This window comes from Myotis daubentonii, chromosome 4, assembly GCF_963259705.1.
Source record: "Myotis daubentonii chromosome 4, mMyoDau2.1, whole genome shotgun sequence".
NCBI classification, from domain to species: Eukaryota; Metazoa; Chordata; class Mammalia; order Chiroptera; family Vespertilionidae; genus Myotis; species Myotis daubentonii.
This window is the reverse complement of record NC_081843.1, coordinates 2,918,854-2,944,263: the sequence shown is the minus strand read 5'-3', so window position 1 is coordinate 2,944,263 and position 25,410 is coordinate 2,918,854. Positions and strand designations below refer to the sequence as shown.

Sequence of the window (25,410 nt, the reverse complement as noted above, 5' to 3'; positions counted from 1 at the left end):
CTGTAAAAAATCAACAAAATATATTAAAAAACAAACCAAAAAAACCCTGTGGATCTTTTTATAAAAAATAAGTAAGTACATTTATCTAAAGTTTAAAAATATATATATAGCTAACGACAACAACAACAACAATGACAATACTTATCGTTTTAAGTACTGTTTAGTGAGTTTCTATAATAGGTCGTGTTTGTGCGAGGCCACATATCTACTCCTACATTGTCTTCAATCTTCAGAACAATTCTGCTAAGGTATTATCTCCATTTTCAGATGAGAACACTGAGGCTCAGAAAGGTCAGTGACTTTTCTAAGTTGCAAATGTGGGATTTGAGACATCTGTCTGTGCTGTTCTACTACTCTGAGGGAAGTCACATCAAAGTTTGATTTAAAAGTTAGTGTCTTTAATATGTAAAATTATCTTCAGTAGCTACACAAACAAAATTTAACTCTCTTAGGAATGAAGGCAGTCACAACAGAAATATTTACAACAGCGAAATTTAGAAAAAAGTGCCTAATAAGAAAATAACTAAATTATTTAGCTAATCATCCTATATACTAAAAGCCCAATATGCATATTAACTGAACTACGGTGGTACGACTGGTCGCTATTATGTGCACCAACCACCAGGGGGCAGACACACAACACAGGGAGCTGCCTCCAGCCCGCAGGCCCCAGGCCAGCCAAGGTGGGTGCCAGCGGGGCCCCCCTGATTGCCCTGCCGGTCGTCCCACAGATGGGCCCTGATCGCCGGCCAGGGCTAGGGACCCTTCCTGTGCACGAATTTCACGTACCAGGCCTCTAGTGTACACAATCAGTTTATAACATACGGGGGATATGTTTATGATATAAAGTTAAGTAAAGAAAACAGGGACACATGAAAATAATTGCTGTGGAATATGATCTCGCTGATGTAAAATTAAAGATAAGAGATGCATTTTTGGTTTGATTCCTGGTCAGGACACATACGGGAGGCAGCCTATTGATGTTTCTCTCTCACATTGATGTTTCTCTCCCTCCCTTCCTCTCTCCATAAAACCAATAAAAACATGTCCTCTGGTAAGGATTAAAAAAAACAAAACAAAAAACATTGACAAGAAAGATAACAACTGAAAATTCAAAAAAACCCAGAAAAGCAAAACAACCTTAATTTAAAAACAAAAACAAAAACAAAAACAAACAAACAAAAAAAAAAACAGAATAAAGTTGGAGGACTCACAGTTTCTGATTTAAAAACTTACTAGAAAGATACAATAATTGAGACAGTGTGGTACTGGCATAAGGAGAGACAGGTAGGTCAATGGAGTCAAATTGAAAGTCCAGAAAAATTCTCACATTTATGACCAACTGATTTTCAGCAAGCGAGCCAGAGCCATTCAGTGGGGAAAGGACAGTGTGAACACACAGGGCTGGGACAACTGGATATCCATGTGCAAAAGAATGGAGTGGGACCTCTATCTCATACCACAGACAAAATCAACTCAAAATCCACCAAAGACCTGAAAGAAAGCACTAAAATCATAAAGCTCTTAGAAAAAGTCCAATCTTTGTGACCTGGGATTAAACAATTGTTTCTTAGATATGACACCAAAAGCATAAAGCAACAAATGAAAAAATAAATGACTATCAAAATTAAAAATTCTTGTTCTTCAAAAAACACCTAGAAAGTGAAAAGATAACCATAAAACTCAAATCATGTTGCTGGGGTCCAACCCCAGCAGGTCCAGGGGTCCCCAAAGGTGTGGACGGAGTTGGCGAAGAAGGAATGACACAGAGACAGCGTTCAGTTGATCAGCAGCCTAGCCAGGATCTCTAACCAGGTTCTGTGTCCATGTTCTCTTGCTAGGTTCTCCAGCCAGGTTCTGTAGCCATGTTCCCTTGCTAGGTTCTCCAGCCAGGTTCAGTCACCAGGTTCTAGTCAGGTTCTCTTGCCATGTTCTATCCAGGTTCTGTAGCCAGGTTCTGTCTCTAGGATCTTCAGCCAGGTTCTCTCGCTAGGTTCTATCTCTAGGTTCTGTGTCCTGTTGTCTTGTTACATCTGTATTTATACCAGTTGATTCCAATCCTATCAATCTCTATTCCAAAGGTTAGGGCGTTTCTTATCTCCATTCCAGGGAGTAAAGATTATGTAGCTTAAGTGTGATTGTTCGTAGTTAAAGTGATTAATTACCCACCTGGCACTTAGTTAAGGGGTTTTATTCCCTCCCTAACTTCAGGGGAAAATCCCTATCTGGGGAAACAACCTTTCTCGGAGAGGTGACCTTGGTTAAAACACACAGCACCTGAGACACCCCTGAGCCCAAGACTGGGGCAGCCACTCTCTCCAGAGAGTGAGGCTCCTCCCCCCGGCCCCCAGGCAAGGAGCACAGCCACACCCAGATTCCACCCTGTATGAGATCAAGGATTAAAATAACCTTATCAGTCCCTGGGAGTTAACAGGGTCTGGCCTATAGAGGGATTTTCAATCCCAGCAACAACATAGCGCTGGTAACTAACTATTACGCAGTCAGCTCTGGGCAGTGAACTTCCACTGGAAAGAGAGGCCCTATAGCCCCAGAGGCCAACCCCAGAACACTGCCACCCAGAGGCTGACCCACAAACTGACTCTTTGCTAAACACAAAATAAGGCAGTCTGGGAAATAAATGCGACCTGCTTTAAAATAAGGACTGTGGTTCACAACACAGAGGAACAGTATATCGCAGGGAAACTCAACACTCTCCTGAATACCTGGAAGGTCTAAGGCAAGCCACACTAAAGAATAGAAGAACCGAAGGACCTTCACTACTGCATTTTTTTTTTCTTTTTTCACTTTTTAACTAAGAAATCAATTTATTTTTTATTTTTTTTCTGTTCTTTTTTTTTTCTTTTTCCATCACCTGATTTTACCCTTTTAATTACTACCTTCTTATTTTTTAACCAGTATTATTACTGCTACCATTTTACCATTTTTTAAAGTGCCATTTTATTTTCTCCTTATTTTATTTTGGGATTAGTGTTCTCCATTCTAGTTTCATTGTTATATTATTGGTCGTTTCTAGTTTGCATTCATATCCAGGGAGCTGTTGCTGGAATTTGTTGGGATTAATGGCTGTTCTATAGGAGTATTCTCCTCATATAAAAAGTCTCTTCCCCTCTTCCACTTCATTCTCTCTTTTCGCTCTTTTTTCTTTTCTTTTCTCACTTTTATTTTCCCCCCTCCTTTTTCCCGATTTCATTTTTGCACTCCTTTTTTTGGTCCCTACTTTTCTTTTCTTTTTTTTCTTTTCTTTTTTTCTCTTCCTTCTTCCTTATCCCCTAATTCTCTTAATTCAGGTGGTCACCTTTATTTGGAGTTATTAATATCGTGAATATATTTGTGTAGAGTGCCTGGTACGTGGTGCCTTGTTGTGTTGTATTTTGTGCCTTTAAATCAATGCAGCAGACCCAAGCAACAGCAACCTCCTGAGCACCACATCTTCTGCTGAGGAACAGCAGCTGTACGTGAAACCTCGCCCCACCAGCCAGAAGAGCCACCACAGCTGTGAACAGCACCCACCAGAGGAGCTGCTGCCAACTGAAGAGCAGCAGCTACCACAACCGCCCGAAGAGCAACCACAGACCAAGGAGTCACTGCCACCCACTGAATGACTCAACATCTAGATATGTCAGTGAGATCAAACATGGGTAGACAAAGAAACCCCCAAAGGAAAGAGAAGGAGGACTCTCCAGAAAAGCAGCTAAGTAATACAGAGGCATGCAACATGACAGATAAAGAATTCAGAATAAGGGTCCTAGAGTGCATAAACCGGATGGAGGAAAAAATCGACAACCTCTTCAAGAAGCAATAAGAAACAGATGAAAAAATCGATAACATATGGAAGAAGCTAGAAGAAACAGATGAAAAAATCAACAACTTAAGTAAGACCCAAGAAGAAATGAAGAGTGATATAGCTGCAATGAAAAACTCCATTGAAAGTATCAACAGTAGACTAGGAGAAGCGGAGGACTGAATTAGTGAATTAGAAGACAAGGAAGCAAAACACACCCAAAATGTACTGCAATTGAAGAAAAAAATTAAAAGACAGGAGGAGAGCCTAAGGGAGCTTTGGGACAACATGAAACGAAACAACATACGAATAATAGGAGTACCAGAACAACAGAAGGATGAACAAGGATTAGAAAACCTACTTGAAGAAATAATATCAGAAAACTTTCCTGAGGTGGGGAAGAAAAAAGTCACACAAGCCCAGAGAGTCCCAAACAAGGTGAACCCGAAAAGACCCACACCAAGACACATCATAATCACCATGGCAAATGTTCAGGACAAAGAGAGAATCTTACAGGCTGCAAGAGAGAGACGGAAAGTTACATACAAGGGATCTCCCATTAGACTGTCAAATGATTTCTCAACAGAAACACATCAGGCCAGAAAAGAATGGACTGAAATTTACAAAGTGATGCAAAGCAAAGGACTGAATCCAAGAATACTCTATCCAGCAAGGCTATCATTCAAACTTGAAGGGGAAATAAGAAGCTTCACAGACAAAAAAAGGCTAAGGGAGTTTGTCACCACCAAGCCAGCAATGCAAGGAATGCTAAAGGGACTGGTATAAAAAGAAGAAATAAAAAGCTCAGAAAGAAAACAGCCACACACACACACAAAAAGAAATGGCTACAAACAAGTACCTTTCAATAATAACTTTAAACGTAAACGGACTAAATGCTCCAACCAAAAGACATCGAGTGGCTGAATGGATAAAAAAACATGACCCATACATCTGCTGTCTACAAGAAACCCACCTCATTAGAAGGGACTCACACAGACTGAAAGTGAAAGGATGGAAAAATATCTTTCAGGCAAATGGAAAGGAAAAGAAAGCTGGGGTAGCAATACTTATATCGGACAAAATAGACCTCAAAGTGAAGGCCTTAACAAGAGATAAGGAAGGCCACTTCATAATACTAAAGGGATCAATACAACAAGAAGATATAACCCTGGTAAACATATATGCACCCAATGTAGGAGCACCCAAATTCATAAAAAAACTCCTGGAAGATATCAAAGGAGAGATCGACAAAAATACAATCATAGTAGGGGACTTTAATACACCATTGACAGCACTGGATAAGTCCTATAGACAAACAATCAGCAAAGATACAGCAATCCTAAATGACTCACTAGATCAGATGGACTTAATAGACATCTTCAGAACACTTCACCCCAAAGCCAGGGAATATACGTTCTTCTCAGGTGCTCATGGTACATCTTCAAAAATAGACCACATCTTGGGTCACAAGCAAAGTATCCCCAAATTCAAGAAGAGTGAAATCATAAAAAGCATCTTCTCAGACCACGATGGCATAATACTAGAAATAAACTACAATAAAAACAACCCAAAATACTCAAACACCTGGAAGCTGAATAGCATGTTATTAAATATTGATTGGGTTACCAATGAGATCAAAGAAGAAATTAAAAACATCCTGGAAATGAATGACAATGAAAACACAACAATCCAAAACCTATGGGACACATTGAAAGCAGTCCTGAGAGGGAAGTTTATAGCTCTACAGGCCTATCTCAAAAAACAAGAAAAAATGGTAGTAAATCATCTAACTCTACAACTCAAAGAATTAGAAAGAGAGCAACAAGAAAACCCCAGAGTGAGCAGAAGGAAGGAGATAATAAAGATTAGAGCAGAAATAAATGACATAGAGACCAAAAAAACAATACAGAAAATCAATGAAACCAAGAGCTGGTTCTTTGAAAGGATAAACAAGATTGACAAACCTCTAGCCAGACTCACCAAGAAGCAGAGAGAGAGGACCCAAATAAATAAAATCAGAAACGATAGAGGCGAAACAACAACAGACCCCACAGAAATACAAGTGATTGTTAAAAAATACTATGGACAGCTTTACTCCAACAAACTAGACAACCTGGAGGAAATGGACAAATTCCTAGAAAAATACAACATTCCAAAACTCAATCAGGAAGAATCTAAAAATCTTAACAGGCCAATAACTATGGAAGAAATTGACCAGTCATCAAAAAGCTTCCATCAAACAAAAGCCCAGGACCAGACGGCTTCACAGGGGAGTTTTACCAAACATTCAAGGAAGAACTAAAACCTATCCTCCTCAGACTACTACAAAAAATTCAAGAGGAAGGAACACTTCCAAGCTCATTCTATGAAGCCAGCATCACCCTAATACCAAAACCAGGTAAAGACAACACAATGAAAGAGAATTACAGGCCAATATCCCTCATGAACATAGATGCCAAAATCCTCAACAAAATCTTAGCAAATCGGATCCAGCAGTACATCAGAAAGATCATACACCATGACCAAGTAGGATTTATCCCAGGGATGCAAGGATGGTACAATATCCGCAAATCAATAAACGTGATACATCACATAAACAAATTAAAAGAAAAAAACCACATGGTCATATCAATTGATGCAGAAAAAGCATTTGACAAAATTCAACACCCATTTTTGATAAAAACTCTCAGCAAGGTGGGAGTAGAAGGATCATACCTCAACATAATAAAAGCCATATATGACAGGCCCACAGCCAACATCATACTCAACGGACAAAAACTAACACCATTTCCCCTAAGAACAGGAACAAGACAGGGATGCCCCCTCTCACCACTCCTGTTCAACATAGTACTGGAAGTGTTAGCCATTGCAATTCGGCAAGAAGAAGAAATAAAAGGCATCCAAATTGGAAAAGAGGAAGTAAAACTGTCCTTATTTGCAGACGACATGATATTATACATACAAAACCCTAGAGATTCCATCAAAAAGCTACTAGACTTAATACATGAATTTGGCAATGTAGCAGGATACAAAATTAACCCCAAGAAATCTGAGGCATTTCTATACACCAATAGTGAACTTTCAGAAAGAGAGATTATAAAAACAATCCCGTTTACCATTGCACCAAAAAAATTAAGCTACCTAGGAATAAACTTAACTAAAGAGGTAAAAGACCTCTACTCAGAAAACTACAGGACGTTGAAAAAAGATATAGAGGAAGACATAAACAGATGGAAGAACATACCGTGTTCATGGATTGGTAGAATCAACATCATTAAAATGTCCATACTACCCAAAGCAATCTATAAATTCAACGCACTTCCCATTAAAATACCAACGGCATACTTCAGAGATCTAGAACGAACTCTCCAAAAATTCATCTGGAATAAAAAAAGACCCCGAATAGCTGCAGCAATCCTGAAAAAGAACAAAGTAGGTGGGATCTCAATACCAGATATCAAGTTGTATTACAAAGCCACTGTTCTCAAAACTGCCTGGTACTGGCACAAGAATAGGCATATAGATCAATGGAATAGAATAGAGAGCCCAGAAATCGGCCCGAACCAATATGCTCAATTAATATTTGACAAAGGAGGCAAGAACATACAATGGAGCCAAGATAGTCTCTTCAATAAATGGTGCTGGGAAAATTGGACAGATATATGCAAGAAAATGAAACTAGACCACCAACTTACACCATACACAAAAATAAACTCAAAATGGATACAGGACTTAAATGTACGACGGGAAACCATAAAAATTCTAGAAGAATCCAAAGGCAACAAAATCTCAGACATATGCCGAAGCAATTTCTTCACTGATACAGCTCCTAGGGTACTTGAAACTAAAGAGAAAATGAACAAATGGGACTACATCAAAATAAAAAGCTTCTGCACAGCAAAAGAAACCATCAACAAAACAACAAGAAAACCCACTGTGTGGGAAAACATATTTGCCAATGACATATCTGATAAGGGCCTAATCTCCAAAATTTATAGGGAACTCATACAACTTAACAAAAGAAAGATAAACAATCCAATCAAAAAATGGGCAAAGGACCTAAATAGACACCTTTCAAAAGAGGACATCCAGAAAGCCAAGAGACATATGAAAACATGCTCAAAGTCACTAATCATCCGAGAGATGCAAATCAAAACAGCAATGAGGTACCATCTCACACCTGTCAGACTGGCTATCATCAACAAATCAACAAACGACAAGTGCTGGAGAGGATGTGGAGAAAAAGGAACACTTGTGCACTGCTGGTGGGAATGCAGACTGGTGCAGCCACTATGGAAGACAGTATGGAGTTTCCTTAAAAAACTGAAAATGGAACTCCCATTTGACCCTGTGATCCCACTTCTAGGAATATATCCCAAGAAACCAGAAACACCAATCAGAAAGGATATATGCACCCCTATGTTCATAGCAGCACAATTCACCATAGCTAAGATCTGGAAACAGCCTAAGTGCCCATCAGTAGATGAATGGATTAGAAAACAGTGGTACATCTACACGATGGAATACTATGCTGCTGTAAAAAGGAAGGAACTCTTACCATTTGCAACGGCATGGATGGAACTGGAGAGCATTATGCTAAGTGAAATAAGCCAGTCAATAAAGGAAAAATACCACATGATCTCACTCATTCATGGACAATAGAGACCATTATAAACTTTTGAACAATAATAGATACAGAGGCAGAGCTGCCTCAAACAGATTGTCAAACTGCAGCGGGAAGGCCGGGGAGGGTTGGGGGGCAGGAGGTAGGGGGGTAAGAGATCAACTAAAGGACTTGTATGCATGCATATAAGCATAACCAATGGACATAAGACACGGGGTGATAGGGGAGGCTAGGGGACTGTCTAGGGCGGGGGGATAAAATGGATACATATGTAATACCCTTTGTAATACTTTAAGCAATAAAAAAAAAATCACTTCTAAAAAAAACACAATAATAATAGAAAAATTGTAAAAAATATATACTGTAATAAAAGTTATGGAAATGTGAAAAAAAAAGAGTAAAAAGATGTCAGATATTACAAAGCATTAGTAAAATTAAATAAAACCAGGGGAAAAGGTAAAAATAAATAAATAAATAAATAAATAAATAAATAAATAAATAAACAAATAAATAAAACACACAGCACCAAGAAGGTTAGCAAACATATTAAGAACAGTATGCCATGTACACCAGGTCCCTTGAAACATATGCTGTGCAGATGTTTCTTCCCTGCAGCGACTGTGTCAAGCAGCACGGATGGACCGGCTTCCGGCATCATGTGTCTGATAAGAGACTTGTATCTAGGGTATATAAAGAGCTCTTACAACTCAGCAATGAAAAGACAATCCAATTAAAAAGGCAAAGGATCTGAACAGACACCCAGAAGAGGCTCAGGAAGCTGTGCAACTTTGCCAGGCTCCGTGGAAACCCGACTGAAACCCCACGCGACCCCTCCACACCCACGGGGTCGGCTGTGTCCCATGGAGGGCAACAAGTCAGTGTGGACGCGCAGAAGCTGGAGCCTCACACGGCACTGGCTCTGAATATAGATGGGAACAGTCTGGCAGTTATGCAAACAGCTGAATCTAAAGTTGGTCACCCTATGACCCTGCGATTACATTCCTAGGTATAGACCCAACGGAAATGAAAACGTGTCCACACAAAACCTGCACACCGATGTGTGTAGCAGCACTATTTGCACAGCCAAAAAGGAGAAACAATTCAACATCACTGCTGATGAATGGATGGAGCGAGATGGAACACATCCAAACCACAGAACATCACCTGGCCTTGCCAGGGGAGGGATTGGGCACCCCACATTCCGATATGGAAGCCTATGGGACATGGGGCCTTTCAGGAGGTGAGTGAGGTTTAATAAGGTCACAGGGTGGAACCCCAATCCAATAGAACTGGTCCCCAAATAAGTAGGAAGAGATACCAATGCTCTCCCCTCCACTCTGTGAGGACACAGTGGAGGGCAGCTTCTGTGAGCCAGGAGGAGAGCTCTCACCCAAACCCAGCCCGTGGGTGCCTGACCTTGGCTGCCAGCCTCCAGGTCATGGGGAATGAATGCTTGCTGCCTGACCTCCAGGCTGTGGCATCCTGTTAAGGAAGCCGCACTAATTCAAGCCATGAAAATAAATTAAGTATTGCTACTGCCTCAACATGGATGCCCCTGGAAAACACAGTGCAAAGTGACAGAAGCCCATCTGAAAAGCAGATCTAGAGACAGAGGGTGATGAGGAGCGGCCGCTGGGGGAAGGTCTGGCGAGCATGGCTAGGGGAGTAGGGTTTCTTTGGGGGATGACAAAAATGTGCAAACATTGTCTGTAGCAATGGTTGCAAATCCTGTGAATATAGTAAATTGTACACTCTGAATTTTACGACATACTAGAGGCCCGGTGCACAAAATTCATGCACCAGTAGGGTCCCTAGGCCTGGCCAGTGATCAGGGCCAATCGGGACCCTCTGGCTGCTGGCTAGGGCCTCCCTTCCCTGGCTGTGGCCAGGGCCTTCCTTTGTTCCGCACTGCCCCCTGGTGGTCAGTGTACATCATAGCAAGCGAGCAAACTCCTGAGGGGAAAATTTGCACATTAGGCTTTTATATATATAGATTAATTATATCTCAAAAAGCTGTTTGTTTTTTGTTTAAAAAGGATGCCATTTTGGCACTTCCGGCGTTGCCATGGTGGCTAATGCTACCACTAACTTGTCACAGCTGCTGCCTCTAGAGCTTGTGGACAAGTGTATAGGATCAAGAATTCACATCGTGATGAAGAGTGATAAGGAAATTGTTGGCACGCTTCTAGGATTTGATGACTTTGTCGATATAGTACTGTAAGATGTCACTGAGTTTGAAATCACACCAGAAGGAAGAAGGATCACTAAATTAGACCAGATTTTGCTAAATGGAAATATATAACAATGTTGGTTCCTGGAGGAGAAGGACCTGAAGTATGAATGGATTTCCTTGACTTACGCTAGATTCTGTTTTGTCTTATAATGACAACAAAATATATATTTTTTTAAACCTTTCACTGTCTGGATTCTGTGAAGCCAAGTTTCCCGTTAAAGAGGAATGCTTTAAAGAGGCATTGTAACTGCCATTTTTTAAGTTAATCATGTTTATCTTGGAGAAAAAAAAAGAACATTGAAGACTAAAATAAAGGTGGTTTTGGTAAAAAAAAAAAAAAAAAAAAAGATGCCATTTCAATAGTGGTCGTCTCTGGGTGTGAGGCCTACAATGACTTACTTTTTTTGAGCAATTCTCCACAAAGAGCAAATACTACTTGTATAATCAGTTAAGAAGAAAGTAATTTTTGAAAATTCTGTTAAAACAATTGCCAACAGTATTCACCTTTTCTACGAAATGGATAAAACTCACCCTCTGTGAAGTGGACACACCATGCCCTCGTCACAACTTCTCAGAGCCCATGTTCTCCACAGCCATGGTCTGTGGGAGAGGCACAGCCTCGGTGTTGCAAACAAGACAAATTCCTGTTTTCTCCCTTAATGTAGGTATAGCAAGCTTCCTCCCTGAAAGGGTTTGAGACCAGTGTACAACCAAATCTATACTAATAATAGAGGAATATGCAAATTGTCTGAGATGCTGTCACAGTAACAGTAACAACCAGCAGGCTTCCTGGGGCAACCAGGCCAGCAGAGGGGTTAGTGAGGAGCAACTAAATGACTGAACAGCAGGCTTCGTGGGGCGACCAGGCCAGCAAGGGGGTTAGCAAGGGATGACCAAACAACTGAACAGCAGGCTGCGTGGGCGACCGGGCCGGCAGGGGGGGGCAGTTGGGGGTGACCAGGTCGGTGGAGGGGGCAGTTAGGGGTGATCAGGCCAGTAGGCAGAGGTGGTTAGGGGTGATCAGGCTGGCAGGGGGGGCAGTTAGGGGCGATCAGGCAGGCAGGCAAGGTGAGCAGTTAGGAGCCAGCATTCCCGGATTGTGAGAGGAATCCCCCGAGGGGTTCTGGATTGGAGAGGGTGCCGGCTGGGCTGAGGGGAATCCCCCTGCGCACAAATTTCAAGCACCGGGCCTCTAATATAGTTAATAAAGAGAGAAAAGAGAACCCTGTCAGAAGAGAAGTGGAGTAATCAGGAGAATTCATAAGTTGCAATAAATGAGCTTTATGTGGGACTTGGAGGTTCCTGGCAGACAGGCCAAAAGGGGGTGTTGGGAAAGAAGCAGACTGTTTCCTCAAGGGAAGCAACATCCTCCCTGATAACCACCTGCTAAATAACATTTCTTTCTTTTTTAAAATTGATTTCAGAAACATCACTGATGAAAGAGAATCAGTGATCAGCTGCCTCCTGCACACCCCCCACTGGGGATTGAGCCCATGACCCGGGCATATGCCTGACTGGGAATTGAACCATGACCTCCTTGTTCTGAGGTCAATGTTCAACCACTGAGCCATGCCAGGAGGGCTAAATAACATGCCTCTCCCCGGCATGTTACCTCCATAAAGAACGTGTGCGCTCCGCAGAATGTGGGGCAAGAGACAGGACACATGGGCTTTGACTCATGATATATTTGAGTGTGCATAGATATACCATGAGTCAAAGCCCACATGTCCAGGACCTAACCCAGCAGGACAGCATGGCTGTGCTCTGCATGCAGACCCCTAGCACACGGAGGGCCTGGCCCGCGCCTGGGCGCCTCCCAGGGCCTGTTTCTCCGGGGCCACAACGAACATCACCACCAACACTTCCTGTCCATCCACCAGGCCTGCATGTGGCAATAAACGTGTGGACGCGGTCAGCTCTTTGTTAACTGGCCTGCAGAGCACATACTAGGTGGGGACAACCAGGGCACAGGGGTAGGAGCCAGGTGGCCAGGAGGACCCCTGAGAAGGTGACAGTCCACAGAGCCTTGAAGGTGAGGGAACAAGCCAGGCGGTAATTTGGGGTCTGTGCATTCACTTCTTTCTCCCAATTTTTTATTGTGGTTAAATACAATTCACCATGAACCGTTTTAAAGCGCCAGCACAGGGCACTGGGCACGTGCACACACCTCCGCGCTCTCTCGTCTTGCAGAGCTGACGCTATCCCATCGCACACTCGCTCCCACTGTCCCTCCTCCCAGGCCCGGCAGCCTCAGCCCACTCTCTGTCTCTGTAAGTCTGACCACTCTGGGCACCTCACATAACTGGGGTCACACGTACTTGTCCTTTTGTGTCTGGCTTATTTCGCTTACATAATGTCCTCAGGGTTCATCCACGTTGTAGTGTACGTCAGAGTGTCCTTCTTAATAATATTCCCTTGTACGGACAGACCACAGTTTCCTTATCTATTCATCCATTAATGGACACTTGGCTTAATTCCACTTTTTGCCCATCATAAATAACACTGCTATGAACATGTGTGTACAAATATCTCATTGCTGGATCATATGGTAATTCTATTTTTAATTTTGAAAGAAACCACTTTATCTGCACCATTTTACATTCCTACCACCAACAATGCACAAGGGCTCCAATGTCTCCACATCTTTGCCAATACTTCCTATTTTTATAGTGTCCATCCTAATGGATATGGGATCATCTGTGCCTTCATTTTTATTATTTTTGTGACAACTTTGTCAAGATATAACTCACATACCACAACAATGCACCTATTTAAACTACATATTTCAATGGTTCTCAGTATAATCACGGACAGGTGCAACCATCAATACAATATATTTTACATTTTCATCACCCCCAAACCCATTAGCTATCAGCCCTCATCCCCCGCCCTAGGCAACCGCCAACCCACTCTCTGCTCCTGTAGCTGAGCCTGTTCTGGGCAGTTCACAGAAGTGGACTCACACTCCACGTGGCCTTCTGTCTGCTTCTCCAAGGCGCACCCGGCGGGAGCAGTGCCAGCCCCTCGCTCGCTCTGTGAGGTGACCCCCGGTGCAGCTGGAGAGCATGAGCCCGGCCCCGCCTCCGCCTCCGCCCACTGGGCTCAGCCTCCCTGAGAGGCTGCGCGAGAGCAGGAGGCAGAGGGTGCAGCAGGCAGTGTGAACTCTCTCAGCCCCGCACCTGCACCCGGCAGCTGTGCCTAGGGCAAGCGGCTCAGCCTTGGAGCCAGTATCCTCACCCGAGGATATTTTCCCACTGATTTCTAGAGAGCGTGGATGGGAGGGAGAAGGGGGAGAGAGAGAAAGAGAGAGAAACATCGAAGTGAGAGAAACACAAATATTGGCTGCCTCCCACACCCATCCCTACTGGGGCTGGGGAATCTGCCACGGAGGAAGGAGCCCTTGATTGGGAATTGAACCCATGACCCTTCAGTCGGTAGGGCAATGCTCTAACCACTGAGCAAACCCAGCCAGGGCGCCAGGCACATTTCCTAAAAATCTTTATTGTTGAGAGTATTACAGATGTCCTTCTCCCCCCCCCCCCGCCCCATTGTCCTCCTCCACCCAGATCTCACCCCAACCCAGGCCTTCACCACCCTATTGTCTGTGTACATAGGTAATGCATATATGCACATAAGATCTTTGATTAATCTCTTCCCACACCCTTTCCCCCTTTCCTCTGAGGTTCGTTAGTCTGTAACATGTTTCCATGCATCTGATTGTATTTTAGTCATCAGTTTATTTTGTTCATTAGATTCTTGTTTATCTTGATTTTTAGATTCAATTCTTGATAGATATTTATTTATTGCCATTTTATTGTTCATATTATTGATCATCTTCTTCTTTTTTCTCTTCCTAAAGAACACCCTTCAAGCCCTAGCCATTTTGTCTCAGTGGATAGAGTGTTGGCCTGTGGACTGAAGGGTACCAAGTTCGATTCTGGTCAGGGGCACATGCCTGGGTTGCAGGCTTAATCCCCAGTGTGGGGTGTGCAGGAGGCAGCCAATCAGTGATTCTCTCTCATCATTGATGTTTCTATTTCTCTCTTTCTCCCTTTTTTTTTCTCTCTGAAATAAATCTATTTATATAAAAGCCTAAGTGACTGGTCAACTGAACAACTGGAATGACTGGTTGACTGGTTGCTATGATGCGCACTGACCACCAGGAGGCAGACACACAATGCAGGAGCTGCCCCCTGGTAGTCAGTGCATTCCCACAGCCAACTTCCCTCGGCTGGCCAACATCACGCGGTTCCTCCCCGCTACGCCCCCCACCCCCTCCCCCAGGCTAGCAAGCCTTGATAGACCCTGATCACCGGCCAGGCCGAGGGATCCCACCCATGCACGAATTTGTGCACCAGGCCTCTAGTAAAAAATTTTTTTTTTTTTAAAAAAGAGAAAAACCTGTTTAATTGAACCAAAATTTTTTAAAAATAAAGAATACTCTTCAACATTTCATGTAATACTGATTTGGTGGTGACAAACTATTTTAGCTTTTTCTTGTCTGTGAAGCTTTTTCTGACCTTCAATTCTAAATGAGAGCTTTGCTGGGTAGAGTAATCTTGGTTGTAGGTCCTTGATTTTCATCACTTTGAATATTTCTTGCCACTCCCTTCTGGCCTGCAAGGTTTCTGTTGAGAAATCAACTGACAGTTGTATGGGCACTCCCTTGTAGGTTACAAACTGCTTTCCTCTTACTGCTTTTAAGATTCTCTCTTTGTTTTTAACCTTTGGCATTTTAATTATGATGTGTCTTGGTGTGGGCCTCTTTGGGTTCCTCTTGTTTGGGATTCTCTGTGCTTTCTGGACTTGTAAGTCTGTTTCTTTCACCAGGTAGGGAAAGCTTTCTGTCATTATTTCTTTAAATAGGTTTTCAATATCTTGCTCTTTTTCTCCTCCTTCTGGCACCCTCATGATGTAAATGTTGGTACACTTGAAGTTGTCCCAGAGGCTCTTCATATTTTTGGATTCTTTTTCCTTTTGCTCTTCTGATTGGGTGTTTTTTGCTTCCTCATATTTCAAATTGTTGATTTGATTCTTTGAATCCTCTATTCTATTGTTGATTTCCTGTAAATTATTCTTTATTTCAGTTAGTGTATGCTTAATTTCTGACTGGGCCTTTTTCACATTTTGAAATTCTCACTAAGATCCTTGAAAGTCTCACTAAGTCTCTTGAAGTTCTCATTAAGATCCTTGAGCAACCTTATAACCATTGTTTTGAACTCTATATCCAGTAGTTTGCTTGCTTCCATTTCCTTTCTTTCTTTCTGGAGATTTCTTCTGTTCTTTCATTTGTGACATGTTTCTTTGTCTCCACATTTTGGCTACTTCCCTGGGTTTGTTTCTATGTATTAGGTAGAGCTGCTATGTCTCTTGGAATTGGTAGAGTAGTCTTGTGTACTAGGTGTCCTAGAGGACCCAGTTGCTCAGCCTCCCCAGTCACCTGAGCTGGGCACTCTATGTGCACCTCTGTGTGGGCTGTGTGCACAGACTTGTTGTGGTTGAGTCTTGGTTGCTGTTGGCATCACTGGGAGGAGTTGACCTCCAGGCCAATTGGCTCTGAGTACCAGCTGTGACTACGGTGAAGAGCTGCTGTGCAGGAAACACCCCTATCAGGCAGGACTTGCTTCAGTGGGGCTTTGGTGCTCACTGAGTCTACCCCTTGAGTGTGTCACTGTGGATGTGTAGAGTTGTAATCTGGTGTGGTCTGACACTGACCACCGGGTGCACTGGGACTGGGGCCTCCCAGGAGATGCAAAGTCAGACACTGCCTGGGCCACCTGGCAAGAGCTACAGAGTGATCTGCAGATGACTGCTACTTGTATTAGGCTTGAAAGTGCCCTGGTGAGGCCAAGCTGTGAAGCAAGACAGGCTGGTGGTAGTGCTGGGTCTTGGGCCTTTTATTGATAGGTTTGGGGCATGCTGACTCAAGATGCTGCTTGTTTAAGATATTTTAGGAAAGTGTGAAGACTGAGCCAGGACAGGCCATGCATATGGAAAAACAGGTGCAAACAGCTTGGGTGGGGTCACAAGTTAGATGGGGTGGGGTCTCAGAGAATCACCAGGGTGAAGGAAACAGACTTTAATTTCTCTTGCAGGCTATAATGGAGAATGTATGAGAGAAAAATTAAAACAGAAGTGACACTTTCAATTTACAGATTATTTCTTCTTAAGGAGCCATGGTATTATCAAAGCAATGATTTAATTTCTAATTAATTATCCCTGAGATAATCATTCTCATTTTACAGTTGGGAAAATGAAGCACAAAGGTTACATCATCCATACAAAGTCCCAAAGTTGGTGACGACCTGTAAATTGGTACAATGTTTTTGAATGACAATATGATGGTCACTGTCTAAACTTAATAAGTTCATGTTCTTTGACCCAGCAATTCCATTTCTAGAAATTTATCCTACAGAAATCTACACTAATAAAAGACAAAGATGCTAATTGACCATACCTTTGCTATGCCCAAGCCATACCCACCAGCCAATCAGAGCAAATATATGCAAATTAACCCAACCAAGATGGTGGCTGGCAGCCACAGAGCTGGAGCAAGCAGGAGACTTGGTTGCCCCGGCGATGGAGGAAGCCAAGCTTCCCACCTGCTCTGGCCGGCTATGGCCTCCGCAAAAGGCAACAAAGTTTCAATTATAGAAGCTAAATAAATCTGAGATACCTACTTCCAGCCAGCCTCCACTGGGAGCTTGGGTTGCTGGGGGCTGTGGCCAGCCTGCAAACAGCCATCAGCCCCTCACCCAGGATGGCCACACCCTCATGGGGTGAGGGTCCCTGCTGGGGGGCTTGGCCAGCCTGCAAACAGCCATCAGCCCCTCACCCAGACTGGCCAGGCACCCCAGGGGGGACCTCCACCCTGAAGGGGCTGTGGCCAGCCTGTAAATAGCCATCAGCTCCTCACTTAGGATGACCACACCCTCATGGGGTGAGGGTCCCCACTGGGGCCTTGGCCAGCCTGCAAACAGCCATCAGCCCCTCACCCAGACTGGCCAGGCACCCCAGCAGGACCCCCCACCCTGAATGGGGTGTGGCCAACCTGAAAATGGCCCTCAGCCCCTCACCCAGGCTGGCCACACCCTCATGAGGTAAAGGTCCCCGCTGGGGGGCTTGGCCAGCCTGCAAACAGCCATCAGCCCTTCACCCAGGCTGGCCGGGCACCCAAGCAGGACCCCCATCCCTGAAGAGGGTGTGCCCAGCCTGAAAATGCCCCTCAGCCCCTCATCCAGGATGGCCAGGCACCCCAGTGGGGACCCCCACCCTGAAGGGGGTGTGACCAGCTGCAAACAGCCATCAGCCCGTCATCCAGGCTATCCAGGCACCCCAGCGGGACCCCCACCTTGATTCAGGACACCCTTCAGGGCAAACCAGCTGGCCCCCACCCATGCACCAGGTCTCTATCCTATGTAATAAAAGGGTAATATGCAAATTGACCCTAACAGCAGAGCCACTGGGAATCACTGATCACTATGACACACACTGACCACCAGGGGGCAGACGCTCAATGCAGGAGCTGCCCCCTGGTGGTCAGTGTGCTTCCACAGGGGAGCTCTGCTCAGCCACAAGCCTGGCTGGCGGCTGCCAATACAGAGGTGGTGGTGGGAGCCTCTCCCGCTTCCTCAGCAGCGCTAAGGATGTCCGACTGCAGCTAGGCCTGCTCCACGCTTGCAAGTGGACATCCCCTGAGGGCTCCCGGGCTGCCAGAGGGATGTCTGATTGCCAGCTTAGGCCCAATCCCCCGGCCTCTAGTAGTTCTATAAATAACCAAGAGCATATCTGCAAAAATGATGAGATAGATCTATATATATATTGACATGAAAAGATGTCACTGATATATCACCAAGTGAAGGAAAAAGGAAGTTACAGTAACTATATGTAATATGTTTGTATGTTTTTAAATATAGTGAGGCAAATTTAGTTTACAGTTGTTCATATGGAAAATAATATAATAACTAACAAATAATAATACAAGAATAAACTGTTTTGCATACTCACAACTCTAAACCTACTTTGCCCCACACTGTTTGTATAAATATACTTCTATGTTGGTAGACAGATGGAGAAACACTATGAGCTGACACACTCACAGTGGATGTCTCTGGAAGATAAGTCACTGAGTAGCTGACTTTGCTGTTAGACGACAGAGCATGTGTGTTAGTCACTTGCGGCAGAGCGAATGCCCGAACCCCAGCCCAAGCCCGGGCTGTGTGCCCTGAGCCCGGCGTCCTGTTTGTAGTGAAGTCCTTGCTGTTCCTCATCCCTCGATGGGCAGGAAACTTGGGAGGGAAGGTCCTTATCCATCTCCACTTGCCCCGGCTTCCTGTTCTAAAGAAACATCTCCCAGGCACATGGCGGTAGATCCTGCATTCGTGGGGCTAGGGACTCAGCCTCCCCAATCCCAAACCTCCTCGATTTTTGGGCCGTGGTCACTGCTTCGCTGGGGTTCTGGCTCCCTGTTGGGAAGCTGTGCCTGGGCCAGCACTCCCACTGGCACCACGGTGACATTAACTGGACGACATGGCATGAGTGGCCTTGGGTTCCCTGGCAGTAGGCAGATGTGGTTCTGGCCCTGCTGGCCATGCAACCCTGTGTGGGCCCTGTTCGTCTCAGCCTGGCTTTGCCTGTGCAGCAGAGAGAACACCCCCTCTGAGAGCAGCGGGAGGTCACGTGGAAACGTAAGGCGCTGGGTCAGAGCTGTGTGAATCGCAGCCACTCCTCAGTTCCAGACACCCTTCCCGATCTAAGCACTACGTGCCCCAGGGCAGCAAGGGCACTAGATGTGGGGTGGCCAGGATGAGGTGTGTGCTTTAAACCACCCTTAAAACCCAACCCTAGTAGTTAAACTGTCATTATGATCTACACTTAAAATTCTAGATTTAAAAATCAGGGAAAGAAATTCTCGGTCCCCCGCCCCATCCCTTCAGGCTTTCCTGGCCCCCTCCCCCAGCAGGTGCTGCTGGAAGGAGCCCGTGTTGTGTTTGGGGAAGATGGTTCCCACCGTGTCACAGGGTCTTCCTGAGGGAGAAGCCCCCAGGGTCAGTGTGCTGCCTGCTCTGTGTGGGCCTACCGCTCAGCGGTGCTTCTCTGTGACACAGGAACACCGCTGAGACTCCTATGCACACCACATGTGGTGAGGAAGGGCCATTTTCCTTTCTTATGGACACTGCAGGTTATGCGACAGACCCTCCCTCCTCCCACTCTGCTTTGTCTCTAAGAAATTTACAATCCACCAGTGTAGGCCTTGGAGTATTTTGCTTATTCCATTTAGTGGCTTTATCTTTTCCCTACTTAATTTTTTTTCTTAACCTAATTACCACATTTACTAAAAATAAGCAACTGCAAACCACTTTAGAAAGGAGGTAGAGAATAAACAGGTAAACAAATAAAAGTAAACCATCTGTTTCCTTTGACAGGTCAACCACCTTCATCCTCTTTCTTTAAAATATCAAGACGACGTGATAAAGTCATTTAAAGAGTATTGGTACACGAATAAATAACACACACACACACACACACACACACACACAATCTGATGTTATGGGAACACTCTCTATGGTTTCTTTCTTCCTCCTCTTACTAGATTTCCAATAAAATACAGATAGTCCATTACAACGCACAAAGGAAAACTATTACTGACTGCCCCGACCCTTTAAATACAGTTCCTCATGTTGTGACCCAACCATAAAATTATTTTCGTTGCTACTTCATAACTGTCATGTTGCTACTGTTATGAATCGTAATGTAAATATCTGATATGCAGGATGCATTTTCATTGTTCACGACCCACAGGTTGAGAACCGTTGGACTATATGAAGCTAAAGACATGCTAGTAACTGAGAAGAGACTTTTGATGGCATCTCAAAAATGTCTTAGGTATCCTCTTTGGGATTATATTAGCAGCAATTCTTGTCACAAACATTTTAAAATAATTCCTACAACTGTCCCGATAGAGACTCAAGGATAACGTCATCAGTCTCTGTCCTAGAAGAAAATCCGGTTTGGGGTGCCTCTAACTCGAGTAACATAAGGTGGGTTATAAATGACCACAACCACCAGGCAGCTGGTGCTGGGCCCCTTGGCCTCCTGGCTGCACCACGGCTGCCCCAGGCAATGAACGTGGAGAGTTTATTCATATGACAGTACAGAGCACAGTCTGAATAAATGACTTCACCACGAGAAACAGTGTTTGTTTGCTGGGTTTGCACACAGATGGGTTTGTGGGTTTTCTAAATGAAGTAAAAAACACCATTTTTATTTGCAATCACTCTGCTTGTCTTTATTTAAAAAAATAAATGTATTTTTATTGATTTCAGAGAGGGAGGGAGAGAGAAACATCAATGATGAGAGAGGATCATTGATCAGCTGCCTCCTGCACGCCCCCTACTAGGAATCAAGCCTGCAACCTGGGCATGTGCCCTGACCAGGAATCAAACTGAGACCTCCTGGTTCATAGGTCAATGCTCAACCACTGAGCCACGCCAGCCGGGCTCTGCCTGTCTTTTTTTTTGCAAATCTAAAGGACTAACATATGTTTCCATTCATTTTCAAATGGCTTCATCAGAGGTCTGTGGGTCTAACCACAGTGCCACCCTGGCTGGGGACTTCTGTTCTCAATCTCCACGCTAGCAACCCAGATTCCTAAGGATCAAAACAGGAAGTAACTGTAGTGCGTGAACTTGACAAATGACTCAGCGCGAGGACCCCGATGGGACGCTTAGTGGCAGGCGGTCCCCTGCTCCTACACGGGGTCTTCGATCAACACAACACAACAGCAAGAACCTGACGCCCAGAAACTGGACAAGAATGTGCTGTGTTCAGGGGATTCCTGGGGTTGGTCTGATGGAGACCCAGGAGGGTGTCCTGTCTCTGCCTCTCCCCTCAGGCATGTGTGAGAGCACTGAGCACAGGAAGAGCTCCCCACCTGCGGGTGACCTTGGGCGAGTCCCTCGACCTTCCTGGGCCTCTATTTCTTCATCTGCAGACTGAAACCCAGGGATACATAGACTGCCTGCTCCATGCCAGGCTCTGTGCCAGGCTCCATGCCAGGCCTGGGGCATCAGGATGAAAAGGACAGCCCAGTCCTGACATGGACCCCAGGGAGCTGAGTAGGTGGCAGAAAGCAACCCCTGTGATGTGAAAGCACATGGGTATCTCAATGATACTCATCATGGCAGTAACATGTATGGGAACCACATGCCAGGGCCTGTTCTGAAGATCATCTCCTGTGACCCTTCAACACCCACCCGAGACGATGCTGGTGTCAGTCCCATTCTGCACACAGCCACCTGAGGTGCGACGAGGCGGCTGGGGCAGGGTCCCCAGATGAAGGTGACGGGATTCCACAACCACCTGGCTGATTCCTCAGGCGTGCAGACTGCCCTCCTCATGCCCCGCAGGTCTGGGGATGTGTTTAGGGTGCTACTGAACCCCGTCCTGCTTGGTATCCTCTTGACTGGATCCAGAGGAGAATGCTCGCTCTGACCTGGCTGCTGGGCACGCACTGTCCGCTCCCTGCCACATGGCACACCACCTCCGTCAGCCAACCAGAATCAGCCAGCTCACAAGAGTGAGCACCAACCGGAAGCAGCACGCTTGCTGCCCGCCCCGGCCTGAAACGCAGTTGGTTGGTCACAGTTACAGCTCAAGCTTCTTCACAAGGGACAGTCGGGCAAGAACACTGATGCGCACGCCTGCATCAGGGCTCTGAGCCACTCATTGAAGCCTCACACTCCACTAACTCCTTCACCTGTTCACTCACTCGCTCACTCACTCGCTCACTCACTCACTCACTCACTCACTCATTCACTCACTCACCTGTTCACTCACTCGCTCACTCACTCACTCACTCTCTCATTCACTCCTTCACCTGTTCACTCACTCACTCACTCACTCACTCATTCACTCACTCACTCACTCATTCACTCACTCACTCACTCATTCACTCACTCACTCACTCACTCACTCATTCACTCACTCACTCACTCACTCACTCATTCACTCACTCACTCACTCATTCACTCATTCACCTGTTCACTCACTCATTCACTCCTTCACCTGTTCACTCACTCACTCACTCACTCACTCTCTCATTCACTCACTCACCTGTTCACTCACTTGCTCACTCACTCACTCACTCTCTCATTCACTCCTTCACCTGTTCACTCATTCACTCACTCACTCACTCATTCACTCATTCATTCACTCACTCACTCACTCACTCATTCACTCACTCACTCACTCATTCACTCACTCACTCATTCACTCCTTCACCTGTTCACTCACTCACTCACTCACTCACTCACTCACTCATTCACTCCTTCACCTGTTCACTCACTCACTCACTCACTCACTCACTCACTCATTCACTCCTTCACCTGTTCAGTCACTCATTTACTCACTCACTAACTCATTCATTCACTCACTCACTCACTCATTCAGTCATTCACTCACTCACTCACTCATTCACTCACTCATTCACTCCTTCACCTGTTCACTCACTCACTCACTCACTCACTCACTCACTCATTCACTCCTTCACCTGTTCACTCACTCACTCACTCATTTACTCCTTCACCTGTTCAGTCACTCATTTACTCACTCACTAACTCATTCATTCACTCACTCACTCACTCATTCACTCACTCACTCATTCACTCACTCACTCACTCACTCCTTCACCTGTTCAGTCACTCATTCACTCACTCATTCATTCATTCACTCACTCATTCATTCACTCACTCATTCACTCATTTACTCACTCACTCATGCACTCACTCACTCACTCACTCACTCATTCACTCCTTCACCTGTTCAGTCACTCATTCAGTCACTCATTCAGTCACTCACTCATTCATTCATTCATTCACTCACTCATTCACTCACTCACTCATTCACTCATTCACTCCTTCACCTGTTCAGTCACTCATTCAGTCACTCACTCACTCAGTCACTCACTCACTCATTCAGTCACTCAATCATTCACTCACTCACTCATTCACTCACTCACTCACTCACTCATTCACTCACTCACTCACTCACTCATTCACTCACTCACTTATTCACTCACTCCTTCACCTGTTCAGTCACTCATTCACTCACTCATTCACTCACTCACTCACTCTTTCACCTGTTGACTCACTCACTCACTCACTCACTCACTCACTCACTCCTTCACTCCTTCAGCCAGTACTCATTTGGGCCCACTTTGTGGCAGGTACTGAACTAGGGAAAGTCTTGTCTGCCTGGAGCTCACACTAGCAGTGAAGACAAATAGCACAACAAACAGCAAGTGCGCTCACGATGAGCGGGCCTCTCCTCCTGCTCCGCGCTCAGGCCTGCAGGGCCCACGTGGTAAAGGGCACAAAGCAACTGGGGCCCAGCCCCTCGTCAGTGTCCAACCTGCTGCCCGTCAGACCCAGGGACCTCAGCAATCACACGGTGCCCTGGGCCCATCCCGAAACAGCAAGTCAGAGTCTCTGGAGATGAGGCTTGCCTCCGCTCCGACAGCTCACCTTTCTGCTCTTGCTTGGCCCAGAAGAGTCTGACCCGCTCACGGATGTGCTTGTCCTCGCGCAGCTTCTTCTGCCACTGACGCAGCTCTTGGATCTCAGGATCACAGCGAACCTGAAAAATCCCCAAAGCGTGAGTCCCCCTTGAACCTGAACCCCCCAAATCATGAGTCCCCCTTGAACCTGAACCCCCCAAAGCGTGAGCCCCCTTGAACCTGAACCCCCCCAAAATCATTAGTCCCCTTCCGCTTGGGTGAACTCAGCTTGTTAGCCCCACGTGGGACCCTACAAACCAATCTGACAGCTTCCAGCTTCAATAAGCCATCTCTGCTCCGAAAGTTTACATAAAGTGAGAGCATAAATAACGCGTGAGGCTTTGCAATTCTAACAGAGGGTGGGGAACACCCTAGATCCAGGCTGTGCAACGAAAATATAATGGGGCCACGTACGGAGTTTTAGATTTCCTTGCAGTATCCTCTTAAAAGTTAAAACAAGCTTCTGGCTTTATATTTAAGAATATATTTTATTTAAGCGAAAAGATCCAAAATGTCATTTCAACACGCACTCAATATAAAAGCATGACTGAACTTCACTGTCAGTTTCTGTGCTGCCTTCATGGTGGGCTGTGCTCACAGCACATCTCAGCGTGACCCACACACACCTCAGTGCTCAACAGCCCCTGCAGGCCAGGGCAGTGGCCCAGGCTAACCACGGTCCCCATGTCACCACAGCTCTGTGCCTACTGTACAGTGGGGTTTGAGCTGGACATTAGATACGGGGATAGTGGAAGTAATTATAATTACTATTTTCATTATTACTATAGCTCATATCTATTGAGCAGGTATGTCCCAGGCACTGTTTAAGTGTTTTAGAAATTTTAATCATCAAAACTACCCACTGAGGCAGGAATGATGATCCCCATTCCACAGGCACGGAGACTGAGTCACAGACTGGAACAGGGTGGGACTAGGGTTTGGATGTGGGCAGGCTGTCCTGGCCATCCTGGAGGAATGCAGTGAGAGACACGGCACACAGGAGGGACAGACAGTAAGGTGCGAGCAAGGACGTGGGTGGGTAAGGGACACCAGTGGGCGCTGCACTCGCCTGAAGTGGGAGGAAGCATTTCATGGAGCAGGCACCTCTGGGCTGAGTTTTTGTTTTGTTTTGTTTTTTTAAGAGAGGGAGAGGGAGAGAGAGACAGAAACATCAAGGATAAGAGAGAATCACTGAT

At 45.2% G+C, this 25,410-nt stretch overlaps 1 protein-coding gene and 1 pseudogene across 2 annotated transcripts in view; one reads left to right on the top strand and one right to left on the bottom strand.

Moving 5' to 3' along the window:
- Positions 1-25,410, bottom strand: part of IQCK (IQ motif containing K) — a 142,736-nt gene that overhangs the window by 9,682 nt on the left and 107,644 nt on the right. For both annotated transcript variants that reach the window (XM_059691986.1, XM_059691988.1), the window contains one exon: positions 24,183-24,294. In XM_059691986.1, the coding sequence (XP_059547969.1) occupies positions 24,183-24,294 (112 nt within the window). The remainder of the gene's footprint in view (positions 1-24,182; positions 24,295-25,410) is intronic.
- On the top strand, positions 10,481-10,982 carry LOC132232317 (U6 snRNA-associated Sm-like protein LSm5; annotated as a pseudogene).